The sequence below is a fragment of the Cajanus cajan genome, chromosome 5 (assembly GCF_000230855.2).
Source record: "Cajanus cajan strain Asha chromosome 5, NIPB_CcT2T_4, whole genome shotgun sequence".
NCBI lineage: Eukaryota > Viridiplantae > Streptophyta > Magnoliopsida > Fabales > Fabaceae > Cajanus > Cajanus cajan.
In genome coordinates this window covers 64,993,157-65,010,640 of record NC_138521.1, presented here as the reverse complement: position 1 = coordinate 65,010,640, position 17,484 = coordinate 64,993,157, and the positions used below count along the sequence as shown (strand labels likewise).

General features: G+C 37.4%; 1 protein-coding gene across 1 annotated transcript; it reads right to left on the bottom strand.

Annotated features, from left to right (window-relative positions):
- Positions 1 to 12,799: 12,799 nt before the first annotated feature.
- Positions 12,800 to 16,254, bottom strand: LOC109811852 (putative alpha,alpha-trehalose-phosphate synthase [UDP-forming] 11). The gene is made up of 4 exons (XM_020375690.3): positions 15,906 to 16,254; positions 13,835 to 15,815; positions 13,465 to 13,738; positions 12,800 to 13,259 (listed from the first exon to the last, which is right to left on the bottom strand). Exons 1-4 carry the CDS (start codon positions 15,910 to 15,912, stop codon positions 12,945 to 12,947), a joined length of 2,577 nt encoding a protein of 858 aa, XP_020231279.1. The 5' UTR covers positions 15,913 to 16,254; the 3' UTR covers positions 12,800 to 12,944.
- Between the last annotated feature and the right edge of the window lie 1,230 nt (positions 16,255 to 17,484).

Here is a 17,484-nt window from a genome sequence, read left to right as displayed (position 1 = left end):
GCCAATTATATTTTAATCAGCGCTTTAATTATCTTCTGAGTAGAAAATCATGCTACCAACAACTAATAGGCTAGCATGTGAATGAAAGGGGCACCATGGTCAAGTATCATATCCTCTACCTAGGTTGCTTCTATTTGACATAATAGGAGCATATCCAAGAAAAAATGAAATCAAACCGCTACCAATATTTTATCGTCCTGAAAAGGTGTAAGGATAATGTGTGCACCTAATTGAAAGTAAAGTACATGTGCTAATAAAAAAACGAAATATCCACCATATCTTGCTGAATTTTGACATTAATATCAGATTTGAGGCAGCTAGAACAACGAACTTCTTTGTACTGCTACTGCAGCTTCCAGATCTTGTTCGAATTCATATTCTAGATGGATATGAATTGAATTTGGATAAGTCACAACAACCACCTCCTGCAACAAAATTTATTCTTAAATTTTATATATATTATATGTACAGTTATCTCTTTTTCTACATCAAAATTTATTGTTAAATAATATTATATTTATTATATACATTGTTATCTAACTTCTACATCACACTCAAAAAAAAGAGAGAAAATAATCATAGAAGTTACATTAAAAATGGGTAAAAAGTTGTCTGTTCTAACTAATAAAAAAAAAAAGTTAACACGTCAGACGGCATAATTAACGAGTTTGTGCAATATAACATGGAATAATGAAAAATCAAGTTAAATGTGCTTGTTGAGTGGATAGGAAATAAGGCACACTTATTAAAATAAATATAAATTAAAAATGAGGACAAGACATGCCCATAAGCAGACTGGGACAGGAACGATCTAATACATGAAATCATGTATAATGAATGATGCGTGTCAGTGTCCATGGGTCTGGAACAAGCTGGCAATTTTGATCTCATTATGTCAATTGTAATCTACACAGATTTTGTTACCTCATAAATTAATTCTGTCTAAGATAAGTACTGTTAATGCATGCACCATTTATAGATATGTGAGCCCATCTCTGTGTTTCACTCAACCCATTCTGTTCCCTTTCCCATGCCTACTAATTTGAAGTGGGCCAACAATTGCTACCCTAATATTATGATTTCGTTAGTTCCATGTCAATATGCCCTTTGGAAAATCTCCCTATTTGAAGGCCCAATATGCTTTCGCTAGGTTAGGACGTGGCCTATTATTTGTCTACATATACAACACGTTCTGAATTGTTTGACAAAAGTGGACTATTTCTAGGGCCATCCTCTCGATTATCTTGAGATAATGGGCTGGTTTTGATATATTGGGCTAATGTTTTTTCATGGGTAACACAAGAGATTCACTTCCTTCACGTTTTCTTCTGTTAAGAAGCACCACTATTAATTATTAACACAAACACGAGATAAATGATTTAATTATTAACACAAACATGAGATATATGAATTAATTATTACACTTTTGTTATTTGAACAATAAAAAATAATAATACCATGCACTTTTTATTTTTATTTTAAAGGAGAAGTCAAATTCTTTTATTTAGAATTTACAATAACTCGCTCAATAAACTGAATTAAATCTTATGATAAAAAAAAATATCATATGCAATTTGTGTAGTATATATATAAGTACAGATGTACATGTAAAGATATGTAAAAATAAATATATTTCAGTGTAAAATTATCTTTATTTTTGATAAAATATCTTATGTTTGATAGTCTTTATCGGTGCGATTATAGTATTTTTTAAAATTATTTGAGTATTATTTATTTTTATATTTAATTGCCTTTTATTTTTATATTTTTCATTAGTATTTTAAAAGTTATACATTGTTATATTTGTAATCAAATAACTTTATTAATATTCTCTTTAGATTGATTTGTTAAATAAAGGATATTTATTGAAACTTGTGAATGATGCATACTTATTAGAAGAATGATCGATAATTTAGACATTCGTTCCTATCATTGTTCTGTTATATTCTCTTTATTTTCTTTTTCGTTTTGCTTTTTCTTTTGCCATTGTTTGTGAGATTCTACCACGACGTGCAAGAATCTAAATACATTGCTATATAAATCTTGACAAAAAATAGTTTTTTTTCTTCTTATTATTATCATAAAAGATAAATTAGCGTGTAATGTAGTTTATTCTAATTTAATATATTTTTATTTTTCATGACAAAAAATATAGCTAACATATATATTAATTTTTATTACAAATTTAAGAAGGTTCTTAGTAACATCTGAAACTAATGTTTACTACTTGTAATTTTGAGTCTTTAGAAAATTATATTTAGTATTTTTTTTATGTAAATACACCTTTTATTATGTTTTTGAATTACTTAAAAAAACACAATTGTTAATATTTTATATAAATTAATATTTATATATTTGTCATATAAACACTACAATAGTTTTTAAAATTGTCCCCCAACTATTTCAATCTGTCTCTATCCATGTTTAAGAACTACTATAATAAACATTTGTCAAATTTTTAGAACTAATTCATAAGAGGTCTGAATATTATCAAATAGAACTACTATTGCAAAATGTTTTTTCAATTCATTCTCCAAGTAAAGTGAGTTTAATATTATGATGTATTTAGTAGGGAGATTTTTTTTTTAAAGTTTAGTGCTAAATTCTTATATTTAATACAACAATTTTAAAATTCATTTTAAAAATTTAACAATTTTAGAAATATTGTTTAATTATATTTTTCATTAAACCTTGTTGCCATGAACCAATGAGATAAATATATAATTTCTTAAATTGTATAACTAGAATCCTTAAAATTTCTCTCAGAGATACTAAGATTGTTCCTACATTTTAAATGAGATTTTTTATATATAGTTAGGTGAATATTACACAACAAAAAATATTATTTATTTATCTAGGTATTTGTTCCGGCCAAAGGGTGGACTAGGGTTTTTTCCTAGATCGTGCCTTAGAGCCAAAACATTCAAAAGTGTAATCTGCTTTCTCAACTCTAGGGTTTTGGGTTTTATGGTACGTCGTTCATGGGCCTCTTGGGCCCCGAGAATAAAGGGATTTCCCTAACCGTTCTTATCTTGAAGGCGCGAGGTTAAAGGGGATAAGTCTAGTCGGGTTCTTACCGACTGGGTCTGCGCAGGGGACCCAGTCGGGTTAATGCCGAGTAGTCTCCTTAGTCCTTTTAGGCGAGAGGAATCGAGTCCCCCAGGTCGAGTCGAGTCATGACCGACTAGGTCTGTGCTGAGCCCTCGGTCGGGTTAGTGCCGTGTAGGCATGGTCGCCCCACTGCCGAATAGAGGTGCAGGTCGGATTTCGACCTGGACGGCACACTTGCCTTCCAGCCCTGAGCCGAGAAGGCGAAAGGGCTTGTGGCCTGATACAATAGTCGGGAAATACCCGAGAAGAAAACCTAATCGGATTTTAACCTGGACAGTACACTTGCCTTCCAGCCTTGAGCCTGTAAGGCGAGAAGGCTTGTAGCCGCGTAACCTGGTCGGGTATTGTCCGAGCAGAAGATCAAGTCGGATTTTGATCTAGACGGTGCAGCCTCCACGGCCATGGGCCGGGAATAGGTGTCGGGAGAACGCCGAGAATCAAGTCGTCACGTGGGACCGTGGTTTTCCGGAGCCCTAAAAGAGGTATCTTTTTCTTTCACATAACTTCATGGTTGGCTGTTCTTATATACTCGTTCTTACAAGTTATATATGTAAATTGTAGTGTTGCAAAACGTGTCGTCCTAATTCCGACCCTAACGAACGGGGAATTTTTTATTTGTCTAAAAACTGAATCTCAATGTCACTAGTCGGCCGAAATTTTTCTAAGTTAACCTGAATATCAAATCATCTAGTCGTCCAAATACCGACTAGGGAAACATGCCAAAAATTTTCTAAGTTAATAATGAAAATCGAATCATCTAATCGTCCAAATACCGACTAGGAAAACGCCAAACTTTTTTAAAGTTAATATGAATATCAAATCATCTAGTCGTCCAAATATCGACTAGGAAAATACCAAAAATTTATCTAAGTTAAAAATGAAAATCGAATCATCTAGTCGTCCAAATACCGACTAGGAAAACGCCAAACTTTTTCAAAGTTAAAATGAACATCAACTTATCTAGTCGTCCAAATACCGACTAGGAAAATAATTAATTTTTTCTAAGTAAAAAGTTGAACGTGATAATAGTCGTCTAAATACCGACTACGAAAATAATAAATACATGAAAATGATTGCTTCAAAGTTTCAAGCTTCAAAATCAACGGATCAATCGGCCAAATACCGACTGCAAAAGTGATAAATAAATGAGATTTTTTCTAACTTCTAACTTCAAAATCAATGGATCAGTCGGCCAAATTCCGACTGCAAAGATGATAAATGAATGAAAATCTTTCTAAGTTTTCAAACTTCAAAACCAGCGGATCAATCGGCCAAATACCGACTGCAAAAGTGATAAATAAATGAGATTTTTTCTAACTTCTAACTTCAAAATCAATGGATTAGTCGGCCAAATTCCGACTGCAAAGATGATAAATGAATGAAATTCTTTCTAAGTTTTCAAACTTCAAAACCAGCGGATCAATCGGCCAAATACCGACTGCAAAAGTGATAGATGTAATGAATTTTTTTCTAAGTTCAAGCGCCATTTGACCATGCAATCGGCCCAATGCCGACTCAAAATAATGAATGAAAACTTCTCCAAGTTCAAGCGAAATTTAACCATACAATCGGCCCAACGCCGACTCAAAAACAATAAGTGAACCTTTCTTTAGATTTAAAATGAACTAGTAGGATTCAAATAATGGAATAGAACTGTCAGATCAACATTGAGCTGCAATTATATGCACGGGTCGTCCAAGCTCCGACTTGTGTGTCTGGAGTCGTCAAAATTCTGATTAACACGGGTGAATAAAATGTGCTAAGTTAAAGAATTGCTTGTATCGTAATCTATGTCTTCGAGTTATTCATACTCGCCCATCCGGACTATTGCCGACAATCACGAGTTTTATCAATCGAGTTATTTATACTCGCCCAGCCGGACTTTTGCCGACAATCACGAGTTTTATCAATCGAGTTATTTATACTCGCCCAGCCGTTCTATTGCCGACAATCACGAGTTCTTCGAGTTATTTATACTCGCCCGGCCGGACTTTAGCCGACAATCACGAGTTTTATCAATCGAGTTATTTATACTCGCCCAGCCGGACTATTGCCGACAATCACGAGTTTTATCAATCGAGTTATTTATACTCGCCGAGCCAGACTTTTGCCGACAATCACGAGTTTTATCAATCGAGTTATTTATACTCGCCCAGCTGGACTATTGCCGACAATCACTAGTTCTTCGAGTTATTTATACTCGCCCAGCCGGACTTTTGCCGACAATCACGAGTTTTATCAATCGAGTTACTTATACTCGCCCAGCCGGACTTTTGCCGACAATCACGAGTTTTATCAATCGAGTTATTTATACTCGCCCAGCCGTACTATTGCCGACAATCACGAGTTCTTCGAGTTATTTATACTCGCCCAGCCGGACTTTTGCCGACAATCACGAGTTCTTCGAGTTATTTATACTCGCCTAGCCGGACTTTTGCCGACAATCACGAGTTTTATCAATCGAGTTATTTATACTCGCCCAGCCGGACTATTGCCGACAATCACGAGTTCTTCGAGTTATTTATACTCGCACAGCCGGACTTTTGCCGACAATCACGAGTTCTTCGAGTTATTTATACTCGCCCAGCCGGACTTTTGCCGACAATCACGAGTTTTATCAATCGAGTTATTTATACTCGCCCAGCCGGACTATTGCCGACAATCACGAGTTCTTCGAGTTATTTATACTCGCTCAGCCGGACTTTTGCCGACAATCACGAGTTCTTCGAGTTATTTATACTCTCCCAGCCGGACTTTTGCCGACAATCACGAGTTTTATCAATCGAGTTATTTATACTCGCCCAGCCGGACTATTGCCGACAATCACGAGTTCTTCGAGTTATTTATACTCGCCCAGCCGGACTTTTGTCGACAATCATGAGTTTTATCAATCGAGTTATTTATACTCGCCCAGCCGGATTATTGCCGACAATCACGAGTTTTATCAATCGAGTTATTTATACTCGCCCAGCCGGACTTTTGCCGACAATCACGAGTTTTATCAATCGAGTTATTTATACTCGCCCAGCTGGACTATTGCCGACAATCACGAGTTCTTCGAGTTATTTATACTCGCCCAGCCGGACTTTAGCCGACAATCACGAGTTTTATCAATCGAGTTATTTATACTCGCCCAGCCGGACTATTGCCGACAATCACGAGTTCTTTGAGTTATTTATACTCGCCCAGCCGGACTTTTGCCGACAATCACGAGTTTTATCAATCGAGTTATTTATACTCGCCCAGCCGGACTATTGCCGATAATCACGAGTTCTTCGAGTTATTTATACTCGCCCAGCCGGACTTTTGCCGACAATCACGAGTTCTTCGAGTTATTTATACTCGCCCAGCCGGACTTTTGCCGACAATCACGAGTTTTATCAATCGAGTTATTTATACTCGCCCAGCCGGACTATTGCCGACAATCACGAGTTCTTCGAGTTATTTATACTCGCCCAGCCGGACTTTTGCCGACAATCACGAGTTTTATCAATTGAGTTATTTATACTCGCCCAGCTGGACTATTGCCGACAATCACGAGTTCTTCGAGTTATTTATACTCGCCCAGCCGGACTTTTGCCGACAATCACGAGTTCTTCGAGTTATTTATACTCGCCCAGCCGGACTTTTGCCGACAATCACGAGTTTTATCAATCGAGTTATTTATACTCGCCCAGCCGGACTATTGCCGACAATCACGAGTTCTTCGAGTTATTTATACTCGCCCAGCCAAACTTTTGCCGACAATCACGAGTTCTTCGAGTTATTTATACTCGCCCAGCCGGACTATTGCCGACAATCACGAGTTCTTCGAGTTATTTATACTCGCCCAGCCGGACTATTGCCGACAATCACGAGTTTGCCTACAAGTCAGAATCAATTTGAAAATAATGATTTTATTATTTGATGGTACCTCATTAAAAACCTTTTTAGCATAACACCCTCGCAGCAGACTTCCATGCTTCCTCCACGAATTGACATCTGAGCACAAAAGTCCATTAGATGTTGACTAGGATCCTGTTTCGCGTCAAACGGTTCCACCTGCTGATACGAAGCTGTTCTTTGACAAACCAGTCCTCAGATTGACAATCCGAACGGTCAGAATGAAGAACCTCACTTCCTGAACCTATAGTCCAAAAATCAGCCCGATCCAACGGTGAACGACTACACACCGATTAAAACACAGTACCAGCTCTGTTTTGTGCTGGAACACTTTCACCTACTGATATGAAGCTGTTTTCTCCCAAACCAGGCCTCCGGTTAATAATCCGAACGGTCAGAATGAAGAACCACATTTCTGGAACCTACAGTCCAAAACTCAGCTCGATCCAACGGTGCAAGACCTTACACCGACGAAAACACAGAGCCCACTCTGTTTTTGTGCGGGAAACTTCCTCTCCTTCTCTCTCTCTGGGTCGCGCTCCTCTTTCAAGCCATTGATCAACGCCATCATCTCCTCCATGGTAGGGGGTTGCGAGTTGTTGTTGTTGGATGTGCCGCCTCTCGCCATAGTAGAGTGTAGGTTTTTTGTATTTCTTGGGGCGTAGGAAAAGTTTTACCGTAGCCCCACGGTGGGCGCCAAAATGTTCCGGCCAAAGGGTGGACTAGGGTTTTTTCCTAGATCGTGCCTTAGAGCCAAAGCATTCAAAAGTGTAATCTGCTTTCTCAACTCTAGGGTTTTGGGTTTTATGGTACGTCGTTCATGGGCCTCTTGGGCCCCGGGAATAAAGGGATTTCCCTAACCGTTCTTATCTTGATGGCGCGAGGTTAAAGGGGATAAGTCTAGTCGGGTTCTTACCGACTGGGTCTGCGCAGGGGACCCAGTCGGGTTAATGCCGAGTAGTCTCCTTAGTCCTTTTAGGTGAGAGGAATCGAGTCCCCCAGGTCGAGTCGAGTCATGACCGACTAGGTCTGTGCTGAGCCCTCGGTTGGGTTAGTGCCGAGTAGGCATGGTCGCCCCACTGCCGAATAGAGGTGCAGGTCGGATTTCGACCTGGACGGCACAGTATTAAAGCGAATTATGCTCTTTTTCTTTCTATAAATCCTAAACTATCCTAACAATGTTTGGTTGGAGGGGAGTAAAGGAGAAGAATATTTATAACCTTTTTTGTTTCATTCAATTTTTAGGAGATGAGGAGAATGGAGAGGAGCAGAACCACTCCTCATCTAATTTTAACTCCCCTCCAATATTAGGGGGATTTTGAGGAGTGGAGAGTGGTTTCAAAATATTTTTAGTATAAATGTCTAAAATATTTTTTATTTGTATTTTTGAATACTATGAGGGTACAAAGGTAAAATAATTTTTAAAATTCATCATGTTCTCTTATGAATCAAACAAGAAAAGAGCTACATTCTCTCTTTCATTAAAATTCATTCTATCCCTTTCTTTTAACCAAACAAACCTTAAAACCAAATAAGTTACAATACCAGGAGAAAATCCTACTAGCCTTTTCTCAAGTTAAAATAGTAGCTTTGAGTCATCTAATTTCAATAGCATACCTTTGACATTCAAATTAAACAACACAAACTTTAAATTATGGTCAAAAGTGATGAAGGTTCATGTTGTATGACCCGACAAATCATTACTCTTTATAATTCAACACTAAGCAATAATAAACATAAATCTAATTACTTAGGATTATCATGCAAACGAATTCGTGGATATATATATATATATATATATATATATATATATATATATATATATATATATATATATATATATATATATATCAGTGTGTGTGCGTGCGTGCGTGTGTGTGGAAAAAATAATCAACTGAACATAGAAAGGTCCCTTAATAGGACTACAACCTAATCATACGCATATACACATGCATATATACAATAATTCAAAATTGTAAACATAAACTAAACTACTAATAATAGTTGTTTCAAAACAACCAAGTTAGAAATTATTTTTGTTTGAACAACCAAGTTGTTGGTCCATTATCTTGTTTGAACGATATGAGACTTTGATTATATCCAAACAATTATATATAATACAATGAATTTTGTTAAATGAAAAGAAATTATTTTTGTTATTTTGGTTAGGAAATAATAGAAAATAATGAGAATAGGTTGATTAATGTTGCTGCATTGTTGCAATTATGCAAATTTTTAAGTTAGATTATTTTGTGATACAATAAAAATACATCTAAAGTGTTCCTAAGATGCCTAACCTAAAAAATAGTGTAGCTAGAATAAATATAAAACACAATTTTATCTATTAAATTACATTAAAATGTTTATTGTAATTCTACTCACTAAACATTTCATTGTAATTTGTCTTCATGGGTGGGCTTAATGTCGATTAAAGCAAGTTAAATCAGTTAGTTACATAAACTTCTTTACATTTATATGTTTAATGCTTCAGGATTATGTACTCTAAGTCTAAAGCGGATTAAAATAAACTATTTTGATTGAATATATATAGATTATTGTATTAGTTTTCTATCGACTTAGTCAAGGCCTAATGGTTTAAACATCATAATTATATATATTTATTATAACTATAAAGTTAAATGTAATTATATCATAATTCTTGAAAAATATTGAGAGAATCTAATATTTTAATACAATCAAACACAAATATATAAATTCATTATAAGGTTAAAACCAAACATATTACACTTATATAATTTAGAGCCGTCAAAGTAGGTTCCGGTTCATGGGCCAACCCAACCCACCTTGAAAACGGGTTGGGTCAGACCAAAAAATGAAAAAATGTATAATGGGTTAAACGATGTAACTCGATCCACTTTTGACCTAGCCCACCTGGGTTGAGCCCGTGGTAGGTCGGGCTGCTCACCTAATCTGCTTACACCCATATGAACCCAACTTACTAACAACTCACTTAATTATTTATTATTATATATGTACTATTTTAATAAGATTTTTTTTATAGATAAAGATAAAGTCAATGTTATCTACTCAAACCTCTAATAAAATTTAATATTGATGAATAATCACTCTCATGAAAGGATTTTTATTTTTTTGTTTTAATTTTTTAAAGTTGTACACTTTTTAATTTAAGTTTAATGTTGTATGCATGATACTTAGTTTAACTTTTACTTTAAATTAAAGATTATTTTATATTAGAGTTTATTTTAAATTAAAAAAAAATTAAAAATTAGGTGGGTTAGTGGGTCAACCCATTTAGCCCAACAATCTATGATGAGTCAGATTGGGTTAAGAAATTTTGGATAACAAATTTGATAGGTTAGGACGGATCAACCCATTTAAAAAGTGGGTTGAGGTGGAGCGGGTCAATATATCAATGAATTCGCATATAAAGATTAAATTTGGTTGGATATTTGTTTAATATTAAAAAAATTAAAAACTTTTTAAGTTATAAATTTTGAATAAAACTTGACTTCATTTGATATTTCATGTGCGTCATTTTTTAGTATCTATGTATATTGATAAAACAAAATTATAAGCATGCCGTAATTATTTAACTCAAATCGATTTGAATATGCTTGAATTAGTAGTGGTTTAAAAAGACAAATTATTTTAAATCTCAGTCAAACTCATTTAAACTGTTTAAACGACGATTTATACACCTATAATATAAGCCAGTAAATATATCCTGTACCGCCATTCTAGATACTTACATGGACTAGTGATGCGTGAAACACCTCAAGGGTCAAGGACATGATGAGTCAGCGCTCTTGGATGTGTTGGAAAAATTGAAGCCTTCTCCCAAACGGTTGATTTACACTTGTCATTGTGTGGATCATATCCTTGGCACGTTGCCCACATATGTAGCGTTGATATGGACTAAACCTAGATTGATTGATCACATTCCAAATTAATGTAATTGAAAGACATCATAAGTAGTACATTCAGGAACGGAAAGAGAAGAAAAGTTGCCTCACACGTTTCTGTGAGTTTGACCTCATTTTTGTACTGGATTGGGATATCCAAAGGAACAAGAACCAACCCGTGGTTGTATTTTTTCAAATAAAAGATAACTTTATCTACTAGTTTAAGGAAAAGCTTGTTTTCACTGCCCATCAGCTCCCTGTGAAGAAACAAGTGATGCCCGAATATGGGTCACATGGATAAGATCGCTCCGTGCTAGGTGTCAACATAACATTAGCTGCTTAAGATATAGTTTTTGTGTGATTGAGCCCTTTCATGATACTTTGGTACATCAATTGAATATGCTACCTAAGTCGTTGTCTTCGTGGCTCAAAATGTTAGTTTATCTGGACAAATGCTATTGGATGGTTACTCGTAAGGATCCAAGACAACTCATGTACCAGGTAAGCTCATTACTGAGCTTCCAAGTCAACCAATGAAACTGCTTTTAGGTGGATAAACATTGCTAGTACAGACTATTAAATAATGACGTGAAGTCAGTGGAAAATGGATATCGTAGTTGGAGATATAGCCAAAGGAAATTGTTCCATATGGAAAAGTTTAAGAAAGTGGTTGGTTATTGGATTTGAAGCCTCTGCCGACCCGCTGAAATTTCAAAAGCTAAAAATATCAGCATGCAGTTTGCATTCGAGCTGTTGCCAAATGATTGGTTCTATATTATGACTAGTTTTAGGTATAATACATGCTTCATTAACACCCAATATATCTTTCATATTTATAAGAATGGGTACAGGGTGCGAGTAGTCTTCCTCCTAACTAATGATTTACGGGTATTCATATAATTCGTATATTATTTAATCTTTATTTATTTGCATCGGAGTTTGATCAAGGAATACTTGTGTATAAGCACCTAAAAAAGTTGTTAGTAATTGAAGCCAAAGTCCACATGGCGGACAGAATGCACCACCTAGAAAAATTGGCTCGACAAGATAAGGCAGCGAGGTTTGAACATCTGGTGATTTTTATTGATAAGGTGGTAATTACAATTTTGAAGATGTTATGTGAGGGATAGTACCCCCCATGCTCAAATTCATTCCTGGTTCTAGGATTCTAATTGAATACAAATTTAAAAATATTTTTAAAAAAATTATAAAAAATATTCTTTATTTTAAATAAGCAAATTCTCAAATATTTGATTACAAACTTACAAATGTTTTTTAAAACTTTTCTAAAAAAATACTCTATTTTAAATATAAAAAAAAAACTCTGAAATGTACTTATTATTATTATCATGTTGTAAGGTGGAAAAACGTTTTTGTTCTTTAAAACACGAATCCCGCGTCATGAATGAACACAATTAACTGTTCCACACACTGTAGCATCTGTGACAAGTTCTTTGAAAGGAAAAATAAGTTTGCCAGCCTGTTACTACACACTGTAGCATCTGTCTTCCAACCTTTTCAGGACTCCAACGGCGTGCTCTGAGCATCATTATATGAAACTCGTGCCTAAATTTAATTAAACTACAAACTGCATTTTTCTCCTATACTAGGTAATTTGCAACATCAACAACTACCATCCAACAATAAAAAAGAAGTAAATTCAGCATTGCTAGTTTCGGTTCTAACTCAGTCCAAGACCAAGGAAACTTCCGCAGGCAGTCAAGAAAATAATATAGTAACGATAATTTTAAATCTTAAAATTGATAGCCACTGCCAAGACCTAATCCACCTACCCAATTAGATGATTGTCAAGAAACTTAGTTGCCTCCTCAAACCTTGTCTTACTGTTGAAAGTTTCCTGTTAGGCATGTTTTCATTTAAGAGTGCAGAAACTCATAATCCTTGTCATACAAAAAGAGAAATTTTGCAGCAAGTAATGTAAATCTGTAAATTGAACGAACGGTGAAGAACATGAATCAGCTAATCTGTAAATTTCTAAGTATTGAACTTGTAAAATCAACCTATGAAAGTATCATTCTGTACAAGACTGTTTTCTGTATCAGTTTTCTATAGTGCTCCTCGCAATTCCTGAGATGTTACGGACGAAGGTGGGGCTGATGCGGTTGCAAGTCCCTCAAGCAATTTGATGACTTCGCTAGAATCCTCCAAATAGTATTTAGCCATACTTGGTTTCAGTCCAACAGTGCATGCAAACATATTTGATATGGTTGGAAGGACTGGATTAGATACTGAACGAGCAATGCTTTCAAACATATCTTCATCTGAGCGATCATCTCCTATGCACAGTAGAAAATCTGGCGACTTTCCCTTGCTTCGCATGGATGAGATAAGGTCTTCCACAACTTTACCTTTGCTCAAACCCTGCATCTCAGAAACATACAACAAATAATTCAACCAATATCCATATTACAAAATTCAACTTTCTAAACAAATTTGATCCCAATTAAAATGAATAATCTTTCTTTCTGTGTCTTCAAAACAAAACAAAAGCATTGTCTAATAATGTCTAAGCAAGCATATACGCATTGTCAGTTCACCATATAGGCGGGCCTTAATTTGATTATACCTGAGGTTTAACTTCAACTATATGTTGTCCCCTTATAACCACTACCGGCTCATTAGCCAGCACACTCTCTAGGTGATCAAGAAGCTCTTTCGCTTGGCATGATCCGAAATAAGGATCCGCTTCTTGATGGTGCCAAACCATGGCGCTCTCCTTGTGTTCAATAAAGGAACCATCAGTTGCTTCTGTATAAAGCGCCATCACAGGTTCTGCAATCATTTTCCATTCAAAATCCGTCGTCAATCCGCAAGTCTCCCAAGGAGAATCCTTACTCCACCTGCCCAGAAGCAAAAAGAACAAAACAAGCATATCAACGTAAAACACCAAAACCCAACATTTACTAATATTCTACAACATGGAAAATTCAATGTACCTAGTGAAGTAGCCGTGCTCAGCAGAGAGACCCAATTTCTCACAGGGAGAAAACCACTTGCTCAAGCAATCCTTGTCTCTGCCGCTCACAATGAATACCATATTCTCAGGATCACTACATAAATAATTCAAGACAGAAATAACTTCCCTGCTTGGAGTCTTGTTTATCGAAGCCTGCGGCATCATGGTGCCGTCGTAGTCCAAAAGGATCAACCGACTGTGTGAACCTCTATAGGCAGAGGCAATGTGATCCACGGAAAGCTTCCTTAAGGTAGGATCCAAAGCAACGATCCTAAACCCCAAGCCCAAGCCAACACCCCAGTACCGCTTGGAGTAATGCTCTCTACAAGCTCTATCTAAATCCTGATCAAAACTCCTAGCCCAGTAAGCCACATCATGAGAGCTTATGTACTTGTAATGCTTCTCATGACGTAAATGCTTCTCCGCCTCCGACATTGTGATGGCAGAATTCATAGCCTCAGCGACCTCGTCAATGTTCCAAGGATTCACCCTGATAGCTCCACTGAGAGAAGGGGAACACCCAATGAACTCAGACACAATGATAACACTTTGCTTAGGCTTTTCACCCTCCCCTTGGTCACCAAGGGCCTTGTCCAAAGCAACAGTACCCTGCCTACAAACAGTGTACTCATAAGGCACCAAATTCATCCCATCCCTCACAGCATTCACAACACAACAATCAGAAACAGCGTAATACGCAGCTTTCTCCTGGGTTGAAACGGGGCCATTGACGAAAACAATAGGCTGGTACCCGGGTTGGCCATATTTCTCATTGATTTCCCTCGCAATGGCCTCGCTCTCGCTCTTCACATCCTGAATGTCCTTCCCTCTGCTCCTAGCCGCGTTAAGAATCTGAACCAAAACCACACGACCCCTCAAAGACTCATCCACTTCTAGAAGCTTCCCAAGCGCCAAGAACTTCAAGCTAATGCCCTTGAACAAGTCCATGTCATCGAGCCCCAATATGAGAACCCGCCCCTCATACTGCTCCCTCAACTCCCTAACACGCGACGCCGTCTGCGGCAGCGACAGAACGGTCTCCAGAAGGCCCATGTGAATCCCGGCGGGGAGGATCTTAACGGTGACGTTCCGTCCATAGTAATCCAAACCAATGTAACCCCTCTTGGACTCGTAATCCATCCCGAGCATCCTGCTGCAACACGACAAAAAGTGGCGGGCGTAGTCGAAAGTGTGGAAGCCGATCAAATCGCAGTTGAGAAAGGCGCGGAGAATCTCCTCGCGGACGGGGAGAGTGCGGTATATCTCGGAGGAGGGAAAGGTGTTGTGCAAGAAGAAGCCTAGCTTGACGCGGTGGAAGCGCTTCCGGAGGAGCGTGGGGAGGATCATGAGGTGGTAGTCGTGGACCCAGACGTAATCCTCGTCGGGGTTGATAACCTCGGTGACCTTGTCGGCGAAGATGCGGTTGGCGAGGACGTAGGCCTGCCACTGGGCGCGGTCGAAGCGCGCGCCCTGGCTAGGCGACATGGGGAGCATGTAGTGGAACAGAGGCCAGAGGTAATGCTTGCAGAAACCGTGGTAGAATTTGTTGTGAACCTCCGCGGGGATGAAAGTTGGCACGCACCGAAACCCTTCCAGGAGTAACTGCGCCACTTCCTCTTGTTCGCACGCTTCGATCTCCGCTTTCAGCGACCCCACGTACACCACTTCCACATCCGACGGAAACCCGTCCTTCAGCTGAAGCACCAGGCTGTCCTTGTCCCACTCGAACCTCCATTTCTTCCCCTCGCGAAACGCGCGTATCGGTAACTGGTTCGCCACCACGATCCTACGCTCGCGCGACACCGCCCAAACGCCGTCGTCGGATCCCGATTTCTCCCTGGCGTTCATCTCCAACTCCGGCACGTCTCCCGTGACCACCCGCGGGACGCGGCCCAGGCCGGTGTAGTCATCCACTGATACCAAATTCAATAGCCCCAAGCAAGATCTCGATAGCATTGTCCCTAACGGAAAGAATAAAGAATAAATAAGGAAGAGGTTTTGTTACAGGCGGAAGAGGAAGATAAATGTTGGAGTGATGGTGGATTCTTCACCTTCCATAATGGAAGAGCGTGGGCGGCGTTTTTGTCTGCGATAAAACTATCACACTGGCGTGGATAAGAATAAGAACCAAGAGAAGAGAGACCCAACCGGTTTTTTATGTCATCGGACGCTCCACATTTCTTCCTCTCTCCTCACTTTTCCTACTTTCTACTCCCTCTGATTTCATTTATTAGGTTACTGTGGGAGGCTTACCGGGTGTAGCCGGTGGGAAAGGATAAGGATGTGGGTGATGAAAAAAGGGAAATATGAATTGAATGCCAATTCATAGGATCACGTGGTCTTCACGGCAACGTAAGAGAAATTAAATTTCAATTCTTATTTCTTATTACTTATTACTACTACTACTACCCATTTTTGTATTTAACATCTAATTTAGGTACTACATCAGTAATATTTTTTAATTCCCGTGAATATAATTGTCGACAGCACGTTGCGGAAAGTTAAATATTATAAGACGGTTGTTAGAATTGGAAATTAGAAATAAATAGTCGACGGCATATGAATTTGAATCGTTATGGAGCAGTGTGAATGGTAAATTTGAAAAGAAAAAAAGAGGATAATGTTGTTTATGATGGAGTGAATTTTGTGTGGGAATTAATTATAGAGGAGTGTGGTTGAACGGTGGAAAAGTGGATAGAAATGAAGGATGGTGGAAACTGGAAAGGGTGGTCGCGGAGGGCAACAAGCGTATCCGTGTTCGTGTTCGTGTTCACACGGGAATGAGTTTTGTTTCTTGGTTGGGTTGTGTTTGTGTATGGGTGTAGGTGGTAGGAGTGGTGTGATATTGATAGTATATGGAAAGGTAAAACGAGTTCGCAGAAGGGGCCACGTGGTTCTCTGCCTAAGGAACGTGGCGTGTGGGTGTCGTCTTACGCTCACGGACAACTTTTCACAGCTGACTTGGCACCCACGCCTCTCATTTCGGACTAATCCATTTCTGCCACATTACCCTTCCAATGTTGCCTCCCAATTCTACCACGCTCTTCCTTTACACCTTGCTTTCTATTTTTTTAACACTACTGTCTCCAAAATAATAACCATATTATTTTTTATAATTCAAGTACCACAATTTCTTTTAATTTTGAAACTACTTTCTTAATAAAACTTATATATATAAAAGATTAAAAAAAAATACTCACTCTCATTTTTTATGTGACTCACCCTCATTACCTAATTTACTCAAATTAAATAAATTACTTAATTAAACTCATAATATTTAATTTATATTTTTTAAATTATATAATATTCTAGTTAAAATGTACATGTCTTTTTTAATCCTATTCGAGCTATAAAATAATTTTTTTATCACATGTATATTAATCCATTAAAACAATCTAATTTTTATTTTAATATTTGTTTTTATTAACTTTTCCTTCTTCCTTAAAGTATTTTTTAGATAACTCTGAAAAACAGATTATTTTAGTCATTGATTATAAAATTTAATTTCGTTAGAATATGATTTTAAAAGCCTAAACTTTTCATATATATATATATATATATTATTTAATTATTTTGTTTACAAATTTTAGTTATTATGCAAATATTTCCCTCGATTATCAGCATCAAAAA